At 32.2% G+C, this 14,122-nt stretch overlaps 1 protein-coding gene across 2 annotated transcripts in view; it reads left to right on the top strand.

Annotated features, from left to right (window-relative positions):
* Positions 1–14,122, top strand: part of LOC107453119 (tyrosine-protein kinase transmembrane receptor Ror) — a 96,197-nt gene extending 82,075 nt beyond the window's left edge. For both annotated transcript variants that reach the window (XM_087167624.1, XM_087167625.1), the window contains exons 7-9: positions 2,408–2,581; positions 6,727–6,885; positions 13,848–14,122. In XM_087167624.1, coding sequence (XP_087023750.1) covers positions 2,408–2,581; positions 6,727–6,885; positions 13,848–13,994 — 480 coding nt within the window. In that variant the 3' untranslated portion in view covers positions 13,995–14,122. The remainder of the gene's footprint in view (positions 1–2,407; positions 2,582–6,726; positions 6,886–13,847) is intronic.

Genomic DNA, 14,122 nt, shown 5'->3' with positions numbered 1-14,122 from the left:
AAATTCGTTTTATTCTGAATTTATTTAAGAATATTTACTAATTCAGAAAGAAAAAAAGCTATGTAAGTCTCTAAAAATAGAATTTGATTTGACTTTTTGTAATAATCAAAATTATATTATCGAAATAAGAAAAAATCAAAACATTATAATAGTATCAGAACTTTGAAATACGAATGCGTGGGATAGAAAAATCTGATTGTTTTGTTAAGGCTGGTAGAGACATTGAAAAAATATGAAGAAAACGAGTCGATATGAATTACGATAGACGCAGGAGAATTTCTTAAACTAGTCGAATTTATTTATTTTTTAATTATGTCTTTTAAGTAAGTCGTAGAGTATGAAATATGGTTTGGCGTATATTTAATACGAAATAATAAGTGATTTTTTATATTTGGATTTGTTAGTTACAAATTTACAGAATCACATAGTACAGGTTTAAGAAGTAAATGGTAACTGGGGCACGTTAAATCTGTCAGGTCAAAAAGTTCTCCAAGTTGCCTTAACAAATCAATACATCTGGGTGGCACTGAGTTGGAAATGATCTGTGGATGAATGAATGGGTGTATCAATGGGTTCTCCCTTTAAAACGAGCTGTGACGTGTGTGTGATTGAAGTCGTACTTTTGGCCATAGATGGCGCCATTGAGGGAAAAAAAAAGAAACGCACTCTCTGCCTTTATTTGTTTGATTTCAAGCAAGCTTTAGCAAGTGGCATAAATAACAACAGCATAACGAAAAATGGGTTTTTCATTACTTCAGAGAGCAATATTACAAAAATAACATTGCTCTGCAATGATTCTTTTTTTAATCTCATAAAAATAAAAGACGAAAAACTTACTGCAGCTTAAAAAAAATCATTCTAATAAAAGATTAAATAATGTTTTTCCTTGAAGAGTTTAGATGAAACTGTGAGTCAAGTTGGGTGTTATAAGAAGTAATTAAGATACCATCTCTCTTTTCTTGATACCTTATTAAATACTTATATTTTCTATTATTTTGGGTCCTCTCTGTAAAACAGAGGTGCAACGAAAACTGTATTTATTATGTACTACTATTGTGTCAAAATTTGAAGTAACATCGTTTCGAGTAAATAACATTTTAAAGTTTTGTGATCAATAATCCATATAAATATATAAAATTTTGCAACTATTTATAATGCATCTATAGTAGGTCCATAATACGCTTCCTTCTTCTCCAGCAATTTCAGCAGTCTCAAGTGCCAGTATAGCCCTTTTTCTAGTCGATCTACCCTGCTGTGACGCCTCATGTGTTTTTAGAGTGGGACCCAAAATTCTGACGTCATCTTCCTTTTGAGCATATCCTTTGGCTTCTGGGTCTACATTTGTTTCTAACCATGTCAAAACCATACCAAATAAACCTTTGCAACCTACATTACACAAAGCTAGATAAGTTGCAACTTCAACTATTTATATTGAAAGTACAATTAATTCTTTTTTTTTCTACACATTTCTAAACAAGTTTTTTTTCAATAAAATAGATAAAACGATGGTATTTTACTAAAATGTTTTGATAGGAGTGAACAAATCTATTAGTCATACACATTCACTCAGTCGCATTCATTCAAACATGTCACAGCGCTCGACTTGTAATGTTGTAATTTTTGAAGTGACACTTCTAATGCGACTTCCAACAAGGTTGGGTTAAGCGTTTAACGCTACCATGGCAACGAGCTGCCTGAGATCCTTCCAAGAGATTTTAATGTGAATTTCTCGTTACCTGAAGTTGAAACATTATTAACCTTCCTTAAAGACAAATTTGGATTGGAAATGACAAATGGTAGGAATGATCCAACAACCAAAGGGGGAACTACCATTGATGCAGTTTTTGCAAGAAATATTGAAAAAATAGAACTCAAACATTTCGTATCTTACTTTAGTTATCATAATCCCATTGTAAATGTTACAGATTTGGATATTTCTCCACTTGAAAATGATAATTAAAAGATGCGATCAATTGTGAATTGTAAGCAATGTTAATAAAGCTTGTCTTGAAGAAACAATATGATTTCACTAAAAATCAATTTCTACCCCTTCCTATTTTCATTTCCACATTGCGAAGTTTCACTTCTTCCACGCGGAGGGACTCCACGCGCTATTTATTTATTATTATTTTTTTTACGAAACTTAATTCAATATTTTGGTATAATAATATTAAAAGGATAAACTACCAAAAAAATTCATAAATTTTTTCCCTTCATTTTTTGAAAATTTTGCTGTGTTGTTCCCCTATGAAGTTGAAGGAAGCATTTAAGTGTTTTGTTTGTATTCAAATCTTACATCATGTCCAAGCATCTGCATCATTTTGGCAAATATTGATTAATAAGCTGAAAAAGGTGAACAATTCAAAATGAATAGTAGTCAAGATAATTGATCAATCTCTCCCAATAGGTGGACCTCATGTCTCTGTCTGAGCAGATAGCGAGCGGTATGTGCTACTTGTCCTCCCAACACTTCATACACAGAGACTTGGCGACACGAAATTGTCTTGTTGGAAATCAACTGATAGTCAAAATATCTGATTTCGGCCTCTCTCGGGACATTTACACATCAGACTACTACAGGGTAAAAATATTTTTCTATCTAAGCTTTTCTTTTGTGGTACTAGCTCTATCTTATAGTCCTCGATGGCAACACTTAAGGAAAAAATTTTTTTTTGAGAAGCATTCATCCTAATGGCGAGCGTTCTGAAGTTTAAAGAAATTGACACGTTTAAGATAGTATCGCATTTGAGAAATCTATAACATATCTTAGGTGAAATGTTCATTAGTTAATAAAATCGCAATGATATAGTTATTAATAAAAAGAAGAAGTGAAGAATAATTCTTTATCTATTATATTTGAAGCTTTTAAATTACGGTAACATATGTTAAGTTAACATAGTTTATTCAGTTCAGATTTTGCGTTATGAAAACAACTTTTAATAGCCGAATTTTAAAGACTGAGTAAAATTTAAGACAAATATAAATTATATATATATATATATATATATATATATATATATATATATATATATATATATATATACAGTCGGACCCCTATTTAACGAAGACGCTAAATCCCGATTATAAGTTCGTTATATTGGAAAATTCGCTGCATAGAAATTCCACTTTTGAAATAATGAAGCACTAAACAGATTTTAAATTCATAAACCCTAGACTTAATTAAAATAGCAGATACACTTTTATCTTGTAAACTAGTATTTACCATTTATTTCATAAATTTAAACCATAAAAGAATAATGCGTGGAAAGTAAGAATAAAGCAAAACATTCAGTGTTACACTATCACGCTACATACATTTTCAACTAAAAGAAAGCTGAATTTAAGTGTAAAATTATAGCTGTATTTATTATAAAAGTAATTTTAAACATTCATAACCACATGCGTTCATAAGTTTAATTGCGACTGATAAAAACCGTTAATTTTGTCTGAGTTTTTAGTTTGATATGCAAACAAAAACGGAAAGGGATTTTACTGCTTTCTCTAAAAGTTAAGTGGCTTTTGAAACTTAGTTGGAGGTCATTTCCCCAATAAAATGCGTTAACAAGTTTGAAATGCTCTGAAATATTTTGGGAAATAAGTGGATCTCAAAGAAAAGTTCGTTAAATACAAAATTCACTTTGCTATTTGGAAGTTATATTACGAAGAAATTTCCAAAAAGTTCTTGGTTCCTCGAAAAAAAAAAATCGCAAAATAGAGAAATTCGCTAAATGGAAGTTCGTTAAGTTGAAGTTCGACTGTATATATATATATTACCAAAAATAGTGGTTGTGGTTTATGGTTCTTCCAAATGAAACAAAATACGTATTCCTATTTGCTTATTTAAAAAAAAAAAAACTGGATTTTATATCACGAAAGTTAATTTCAATTGGAGACCTGCAAGCTACGTCATCGAAGGTGAATTGTGGCATTCATAATTTATGCTTCAAATCAGAAACCAATCAGGTTTGCAAAACACGAGTGACGTCACTTTCAAGTATCCAATTACATTTGATCCGAAAATTGATTTAGTATGATAACTAAACAAGCCTAAATACTGTAACGTTAACTTACCAAACACAACTAGTACGTTACCCAACCATGTGATTTAAATGCTATGGGTTAGATCTGATCTCGTATTCTTCTTCTCGAATAGCAACTACCCGATTACTAATTATACCAAGCTGATGCCAACTATTGATTCGCAATTTACAACTGACGGAATTAGACAACAGCAGGTGTACTTTTCATCAAGTTATATTACGCCTAATGTCGATTTCATTGTGTTTTGAAAATTTATTGCGAAAATTGTTAACTGGTTGAAAAAGTTAGTGAAAAGCCTATCTCAGAAAAAAAACCTCAGTCACTCTTAGTAGTTAAAATATTTTATCAAAAACTATTAATAATTAAAATTTCTCAAAAAAAAAACAAAAAAAAAAGAAGAATAAAGAGAGTATACAGGTTTTTTTATGATGAAAATATGCAGTTTTTGTGATGCTAACTTTTGTGAAAAAGTAAAATGTCTTTTTTTTTTCTTCTCGATATTACTTTATATTTTATTGTAGTTTCTGTAATTATGTATATTTCAAATGCAAAGATACATTTCATACAAGACAAAAGCAAGCTTGAAAAAAAAATTAAAACACAAATATGGCTAGATAATTTATAAATTATTGGTTTTTAAATAACTAAATAATTTTTCTTGTTTCATTCATAAGAATCGATAACACACAGTGCGATAAAACACACACAAAAAAAACGGACTACTCTGAATAACTTTTGATCTAATGATCAAATCTTCACGCTTTAGGACTCAAATTTAATGGTTCAAGGAAGTGGCCACAAATATGCTAATTAAATAGTGCAGTGGTACATTTAAAATATGATTTCTCAGAGAATTAAAGAAATCGTATTTTTAAAATTCGATTTCTCAGAAAGTATTCAACCTATTTTGCCATGTAAAATTGCATACTTTAAAATGACGTAAAAATTGTGTATCATACAATTCAAAATTTTTCAGATTGTTATTTAATAAATCGGAAGTCGTCATGGAGAAATCTTCAGAGGAAGGCATTGGCTCACATTGGGCTGTCTGGCCCACAATGATGATTAATAAAATAATAAGAGATAATAAATATTTGCAAAAAATTATTTTTAAATGCAATTTCCTTTGTAGAAAGGAATTTCATAATTGTATGCAAAAAAAATTTCAATTCGCTTAAAAGTTCACGAGATATGGCGAAATACACAAAAAGTGAAATTGACATTAAGGGGTCCAAACTTTGGATCGCTCTCCGGTTCAAATTATGGGGACCATATTTTCCAGATTGCGGCTACCCTTTATATCTTAGGAGTCAGAAATCTGAATCTAATGAAGAAAGAAAGTATGTTTATTCAGAGAATGCGCCTTTGTGTCTGATTTCGCTACTTAAAATATCGTCTGCAATAATTAATTAGCTCATTTGAATACACGTCCTCAAACCATTAAGAATGAGTCCTTGAAGGGGAAGATCTGATCATTAGATCAAAAGTTATTCAGGGTGATCCTTTTTTTATTTCGCGCACTGTACATCTTTAAAACCATTTACGGGCCACAAATATTTTTTAACCCTAAATTTTAATCAGGAAAAGCAACAGAATTGTAAAAATCGCCTGCTTGGCTAAAGTGAAGTGATTTGCATTGACTCTATCTTTGATCTGATATCTATATCTGATCATTAGATCAAAAGTTATTTAAGTGATCCGTTCATTATTATTTTTTTTTGGTGCACTGTACATGAAAAATATATTGTTGTGAAAAAAATAAAGATGATGCCTCCAAGAATAGTATTTTTATTAATTAATTTCGCAAACGAAAAAAGTTATTTAAACTTTATATTTTACTGAATTCCTCTATCCAGGATATTTTTTATTCACTTGGAAACAAATTAATAAAATAAAATCTTTTAAACCTTAATGTTTAAAAGGGAAAACATTCTAAAATTTTCAAATTAAAATTATGTATTTATATTAATTGCAAATGTGTGCAGCTTGAAATGTACAGTGCGCAGAAAGAAGACCCGACTTCCCTGAATAACTTTTGATCTAATAATCGGATTTTCACGTTCTGGAACTCAATCTTAATGGCTCGAAGGGGTGACCTCAAATTTATTAATTTATTAATGTAGGCGATTTTTTAATTTACGAAATCAGACATAAAAGCGTACCTTATTTGTATAAACTTGCCTTTTTCTCCCGATGGATTTGGATTTCTGACCTTCAATAGCCTCAATCTAGGAAAAATGGTCCCAATAATTTGGTCAGGATAGCGTTCCAAGTTTGGACCCCATAATGTTAATTTTACTTTTTGAGTAAAAATTTTTTTTTTAATTTGCAATCTTTTGATGCCGTTTAGTTAAAAAAGCCGTTTAGTTAAATATTAATTCAAGTATCGACCATGACATCAAACCTAAAAAATGCTTGCTATATTCTTTATTGCTCTGAAAACCATATTCGGATGCGTATAAACTATCTACAACAAACAAATGATTCTTTGAACAAAAGCAGCATTTTTTAACACTCCATCAAATATAGGCAAAATAAAGCATTCCCAAAACCAACTACATGATTGTGCCCATGTACACAGCTATTATTTCCCAGACAATCTGGTATCCAATGGGATCGAACCCCAGTCCTTTATAATGAAAATAAAATGTATAGTAATATGAATACCCAACAAATATATTTCAGGTAGGAGGTTCTAGAATGTTGCCAGTGAGGTGGATGTCTCCGGAAAGTATTACGTATGGAAAATTCTCTCTCCAATCAGATGTCTGGTCTTTCGGTGTCGTTCTTTGGGAAATCTTCACTTATGCCAAACAACCCTACTATGGGCACTCAAATGACGAGGTAATTACTATTTTATTTTCTTCTCATGCTTCTGATTGAGTTCTGTTATCACCTCCAAGAGACTACAACGTTCAAAGAGATGATATACAGAGAGAAAAATCTAAAAGTACTTGATGTATTCCTTTCGTCTCACATTTAAGAAACATAAAATGTTGAAATTGATGATCAGTTATAGTATTCATGGACATTTCATTGTTGCATTTTTTAATTTTCTCAAAGAAAAAAAAAAGAGCAGACACATAAGTAAATGAGTTAGATAAATTTAAAAAACTTTTGAACACGAACTCGCAATTAAAATGCACACGCATTGATCAACTCTTGTAACTAGTTTCAATCCTTTCGTTGCCACCTCATTTTGGCAAAATTTGTTCGAAAACCGTGAATTTTTTTTTTTTAATTTTTCATTTTTATAGAACTCTATGTTGATTCAAACCCCGGGATAAGTTTGGTGAGAAACCAAAAAAAGCTGAAAATAGAAATCCAAAAATATTATGTGCAAAAAACACTTTTAAAATAATTGAAAAAAATACCTGAAATTTAAGCAAAAAAAAAAGTGTATGTAGGGAACATTTATAAACAGAACGTTTTGATAATTGATATTTTGTCGACATATTTATCTACGTTTTAATAAAAATATCGATGCGAGATTTTATTTATTTAAATTGTGGGAATCTAAATGTATGATTTTCAAATCACGCGAATACAAATCTCAACATTTAATTTTAAAAGGGCGTAAATACAAATATAATTTTAAAATCGCATTAATACGAATCTCGATGTTTGAGATAACATCGCGTGAATACGAATCCCGACATTTTATTTTAAAATCGATTGAATACAAATTCCGATGCATAATTTTTAAGTCACTTGAACACGAATCGTGATATGGACTTTTAAATCACGTGAATACGAAACACGAGATTAAATCACGTAAATAGGAATCGTGATGTGTGATTTTAAATCGAGTTTTCATAGGTTGAAAAAAGCGTAAAAATGATTTTTTTTCTTAGGGAATTCGAAAAGGACTAACTTTCTTCGAAGAGGTGGGTTATCTTTTTCTTTTTTTATTAATAGTTAAAAACTTTCCGTGATGGTGACAAATTTTCAGCAAACGACGATCGCACGTCCGTGTATATGACAGTAAGAAACTCTGATCATACGAAGATTCCTTTCTGTGGGTCATACGAAGTCATGCGTGGGTCATACGAAGATTCCTTACTGTCATCAGACTCGGGTCTGATTGCAGTAACAAAAATTCACATAAAATTTTCAAATCAAATCCAATTTATAAAATCAATATCACATTATAAGTCACATAACTTAATCTTCGCATGACCCATTAATTCTTCAAAAACATCGTTATCTCATTTCCCTCTTCTTCTAACGCATAGAAAGTTCTGGAAAGTCCTAGAGCATACCATAGAAAGATTTCAAAATCAGATTTTCAGCTTATAGCTTGCATGAAGGGACAAGGAAACTAATTTAAAGGTTCGAATAAAAATGAGGTAAAAATGAAAGTAAAAGTGCTAAAACAAATATAAATTATACGAATAATAAAAAAGGGAACGAGAGGAAAGGTGTGATTGTCAACATACAGTGCTTTGAAACATATTTAATTTTTAGAAATAAGCTGCTGGGCATTTACTCTAATCAGCAGTAGCTTTCCAAACATGTAAAATAAAAGACCCTCCCCCATTTAAAATAGGAAAATTATAGCTGGCGTTTTTTTTAATTTTTAAATTAGATACCCGCAAGTGACGTCATCGTAAGTAAATCACGGCATTTGTCGATTCAGAAGCCAATCAGGTTCGATACACATGCATGACGTCGCTTGCAGTTATCTAAATCTGATTTAAATCACATGGTTAGGCATAATCACTTCACGAGTTAAAAGTACCATACTGTAATTGACTTTCTTTTTCTTTGGTAAAAGCTATATGAATAAAATTATGCAATCAGCATTTTTCGAAAGGAGTGAAATCGAATTCATTTCGAAAGGAGTAAAATTTTAAATTCTTATGCGCTTAGATATTTGAAAAATATGTTCATTTATAAGTAATTTACGTTCAAAGAATTTTTTTCAGCTTAATCATTTGTCTCTAGTTTAAAATAATAACCAATCAATTTTTTAGAGCTATGAAAACAAGCAATTGTACTGTATTAAATGATCTAGGCAAATTGTTAATCGCATAATTTAATTGCAATACGTTTTTGGTTGTTGCTGTTGTTGTTAATTTATGTCGCACTAGAGCTGCACAATGGGCTATTGGCGACGGTCTGGGAAATACCCCGGAGGATGATCCGAAGACATGCCATCACAATTTTGATCCTCTGCGGAGGGGATGGCAACCCCACTTCGGTAGCCCGACGACCTGCGCGCTAAGTCGAGCACTTTACGGTAGCACAGTTTAACGAGGACCAATATCGCACACCCTCGGTCCCTACGCAGACTGATCCAAGTGGTCACCCACCCGCACACTGACCGCAGCCAGTGATGCTTGACTTCGGTGATCTGCTGGGAACCGTGTCTTACCGATCAGACCACTACGGGACAATACGTTTTTGGGAAAAACTTAAAAACATTTCGAAAATTATTATCTAAGCGCTATTTCTACCAATTTAATAAAGCAACGTTTTTATTTTCCACCTTTTTTGAAAGGTATTGCGTCGAGTGATATATTTTATCATTAAAAATTTGTAAAACATCAAGAAATAAGAAATTAAAAATTGAACCTGAAATCCAAGATGGCGAAGAAGGAGATCTCTAGAATATACACTCATGGACAAAAAAAAAAATAAGCGCACCACGAAGGAGTCGTCAAAATGAAACGAAATTTTATATACGTAATGACTACTTTGATATAAGTAAATGATTAGAAAATCTAAGAAAAAGCATAATTTATTTCAGAGAAAAAGGTAAGAAAACGGAGGAGGTAATACCCCGTTGGACCCCCTCTAGCTCGAATGCACGATGCGATACGATCGGGCATTGAGGCATACAAGTTCTGCATGATGTCTTGAGACATTTCGTTCCATATTTGCTGTAACCTTCCCTCTCGTTCGTTCAAACTCGTGAGATGCCTAACTCGCCGTCATAAATGATCCCAGATATGCTCGATTGGAGACAAATCTGGGGATCGGGCAGGCCAAGGAAGGGTAGTAATAGTACGGAGACAGTCTTTGACATCCTTGCCGTATGAGACCGAGCATTGTCTTGTTGAAAAATGGCTCCTGGAAGCCGTTGCATGAGTGGCAACACATGTGGTTGCAGGATTTCATGGACATACCGCTGCGCTGTCATGGTGCCACGGAACAATACTATAGGTGACCGTGTATGCAATGGCACCCCACGCCATCACACCAGCTGTGGGAGCGGTGTGTCGCTGTATAGCAAAGGCAGGATTGAGGCGTTCACCACGGCGTCTCCACACAGGAGCACGATTGTCATCACTGCTACGATTGAATCTGGATTCGTCGCTAAAGACGATCTAATTCCATTCCACTGCAGTTCAGTTTCCTCGTGCGCGGTAAAACTCCAAACGGAGGCGTCGATGGGTGGGCGCAATTATTTCTTGGTGCGCTAATTTTTTTGTCCATTAATGTGTTTATAGAACAAATGAAATCAAAACTGTATGCATATTAGAGGTCATATATTAATATTTAGGAAGGAGTCGTGGTGGTTCAGGGGATACAACGCTCATCTCCCAATGAGATGACCCGGGCTCAAATCCAGCGAAAGCTGGTTGACACGAATTCTTCAGCCGGCTCTCATCAACTACAGTGTGACGTAAAAATATCCTCAGTGGTAGACGCCCCCTTGCCGTCAGGCTAAAAGTGGGAGGTTTTCGTGGTTTCCTTCTCCATCTAACGCAAATGAGGGTTAGTTTCATCAAAAAAGTCCTCCACGAAGGCAAATTTCTCCCAGTAGTTGATCCAGGAGTTCCCTTGTCTTCCAGATTGAGTTGGAAATTTCAAGGCTATGGCGTTGAACATTGGTATTAGTAAACCATAAATTGGGTCAGATGTTCAACGGTTGTTCAAAATAAAAATATTTAGGAGGAGCAAAACAAAAAATGACATTAAGATCTGACGTATCCACTATTTAAAAAGGTGCGATTAAAACCGACAAATCATACTTGCTTGACCATGAAATGAAATGTTATTATCAGAAACATTCTAAAATTTCATTTGGTTGTTGAATATTCTAAATTCATTTTTTCTCGTTAATAATTCAAAAGATATAAAAAAAAAATTTTTTTTGCGCTTGAATATTGTACTTAATGCATATTATTTTGAAAAAAAAATTTTTATGATGAATACAGTAGTAAATCACTAAATGGAATTCTACTTGAATACGTTTAATTTTATTTTAAGTAAAAAAAATACCAAAAAAAACTTAATAACGCAATCTAAAACGTATTTTTTTTTAAAAAGGAAAAAGTAGAATAAATGAAAAGATAAAAACATCCAATTCTACAGAATTTCATGAAAGAAAACTTCCAACAGTTTCTAAAACATTTGCTAAATGCAAATAAATTCATTAATGAACAATCAGCTAATACTTTTCAACTGAGATTTGAAAAAAATTTAATTTTGAAGGAGCTTTAAATTAAATTTTAAAAAAAATCTTAATTCAAATTAAATTTTAAAAAAATCCTAATTCACAGAACACCATTAATAAAATAGTGATTGTTAATAACACCTAAGTTCCAGAATATTCATAAATAATATTTTCAAAAATTAATATACTTAAAAAGCCATTTATGCTAAAAAAAAAAAAAATTCTTGTGAACTTGTGGTGCATTTTTATCAGACCTGTGGTATCCAAGTTCAGAATCGAAGAAACTCGTGCAGAAGTTGGAGTTGAACTCGACTGCGGTTGGTTGAAAGTTAGATCTCATAAGTTAAAAAAGAAACTAAGTTTTTGAACTTATAAAATCTATTTAGGCAAATATTACGTTTAAAAAAAATTGATCATTATTTAAATTGTAGCTTACAAAAAACTTTATCATATATGAACATTTATGAGCTTATATTTGATTGAATTGTTGAAAAAGTACATAAATTCCAAGAACTCGATTTGTTTAGTGCATTTGAAAAATTAATTAAAAAGATACATAAATAAATTCCATGCTTCACTTGTAATAATTTCCTAGTTTCAGAATATTCCCAGAGAAATATTTTTGTAATCATATATGCGAGAGTGCATGTGAGATATTCATATTTTTTCTTATAATGGTTTTATACAATTTCAATATTTTGTACAAACTTATTTTGTATAGTTTATTTCTTCAACTCGTCGCTTTGAAACTAAACCGTGGTAACTCAAAAAAGCAAGTTTTTCAGAAAAGCGATTTCTAACTTTTCAGGAATTTCCACCGCAGCTTGACTCGAAGCTATGGCGACTATTGCAAAATAGTTTACATTAGGAAAAATCCCTGTTTCTTTACATTTTTCAATGAACCAGGCCCGATTCTTGTAGCATTTCCAATTTTGTGGTAATTTCAAAATAAGTTAAGGTACTTTGAGTTGCAACACTTTTCTCTAAAACTTTTATTAAAAGTGGATAGTTACTTCCAAATACATCGTTATATTCTAAAGAAATGACAAAGAATTAAGAATATAGGTAAATTTACGATCATCTGTGTTTTTAAGGAAAACTGCTTCAACTCGAAATAAAACTATGCTTGTTTTAAAGTAAACTGTTGCATTTCAAAATACAACGATGTTCTTCAAAATATCCTGCCGAATATTACATATTTCATTTCAAATTTTGACTTACCTCCTCCAAGGTTTTGTTGCAACTGGCACACTGCTACACTATTCCCTAAAACTAAGATGGCGAATCGCGCCAATGCGATAACGATTTATCTGCTCTCTAAATTAATTTTATGGAACTATGAAGATAACACGTTGTTTCTCTGAAAGGGTGATTTTCGAAGTTATACTTCTTATGCGACTTCCAACAAAGTTGCGTTAAACGTTTAACGCTACATTTTTATTGGCCGGGAAATCACGTGGTAGGATCCAGTTTTCCCCCATTCATTTCCTTATTTTTTTGGTTCTCACTAGCATAAAAATAATAAAAGTCCTAAACATATTGTTTTTCTATAAATATTTTTTTAGTTTGTTTTGATACACATATAATTTAATAGGGTAGTATTTTTTATTTTCAAATTTAGTGGATAACAATTGTAAAAAATGAGTGAAAACAATCCCACGGACAATGCGACGGATTTAAGGTTATGTCAAGGTACGTCTCTTGTGAATATCAATTGATTGTTAGGTTTTCTCTTCTGAAATTACATTATGACGCATTCACATACATTATTAATACAAATACATTTTCCAGGGCGAGACGATGAGACAACCACAAGCACTTCTACTGGTTCAAGAGGTCCACGAGGGAAAAATGCACAATATCACCGTGATTACAGAGCACGGAAGCGAGCGGAGCAGGAAAAATAGTCGTTGAATAGAACTAGTGATCCTTCTACGACTGCTGATTCTTCTACAATTAACGTCGCAGGTTGCGAAGTTTAACTTCTTCCGCGCGGAGAACCTCCACGCACTATTTTTTTTTTTTTACACAAAATGACCCAAATATCTCATTTTTCGATTTTTTTTGAGTTACTACGGTTTAGTTTCAAAGCGACGAATTGTTGCATTATAATAAGAAAAGTAATATCAAATTTTAAAAAAAATAACAAGTATAAAGTGACACTAATATTTTCTTAGTCTAAACACTTTTCGATGATTTCGGTGAAAATTTTAATTAAGTATAAGTTGAACTATCAGTCGAACATTTCTATCACAGACACCAAATGATCTGATTTTTAGAACCATCCCTAAAAAGGGGTCATTTCTATTTGCTTCGGCGTTAATCACTACTTCTAGCAGTTAGTTCTGTAGAAACTTTTCTAATGTACTTTTACCATACCCATTATGCTGCTCTATTTCAGGTAGTGAAGTTGATCTTGCAAGGAATACTACTGTCTCCTCCCGAAAACTGTCCTCCATCTGTGTGCCGGGTAATGGCCGGATGCTGGAAAACTGATCCACGGGATCGTCTCATATTCCCACAAATTCTGGATATGCTCTCTGAATGACGTCACCCTTCTCTATTTTATTTCATTCTTAATATTTTTTTTATTATTCTCGTTGGTTACTTTGAGATTTCTATTTCTTCACATTCTTTCATTGACAACGTCAGAATAAAGATTTCATTTTCATTTTA

The sequence above is a fragment of the Parasteatoda tepidariorum genome, chromosome 7, assembly GCF_982258835.1.
Source record: "Parasteatoda tepidariorum strain Cologne lab strain chromosome 7, Ptep-v5.0, whole genome shotgun sequence".
In the NCBI taxonomy this organism is placed as follows: domain Eukaryota; kingdom Metazoa; phylum Arthropoda; class Arachnida; order Araneae; family Theridiidae; genus Parasteatoda; species Parasteatoda tepidariorum.
This window is presented reverse-complemented; position numbering and strand designations above follow the sequence as displayed.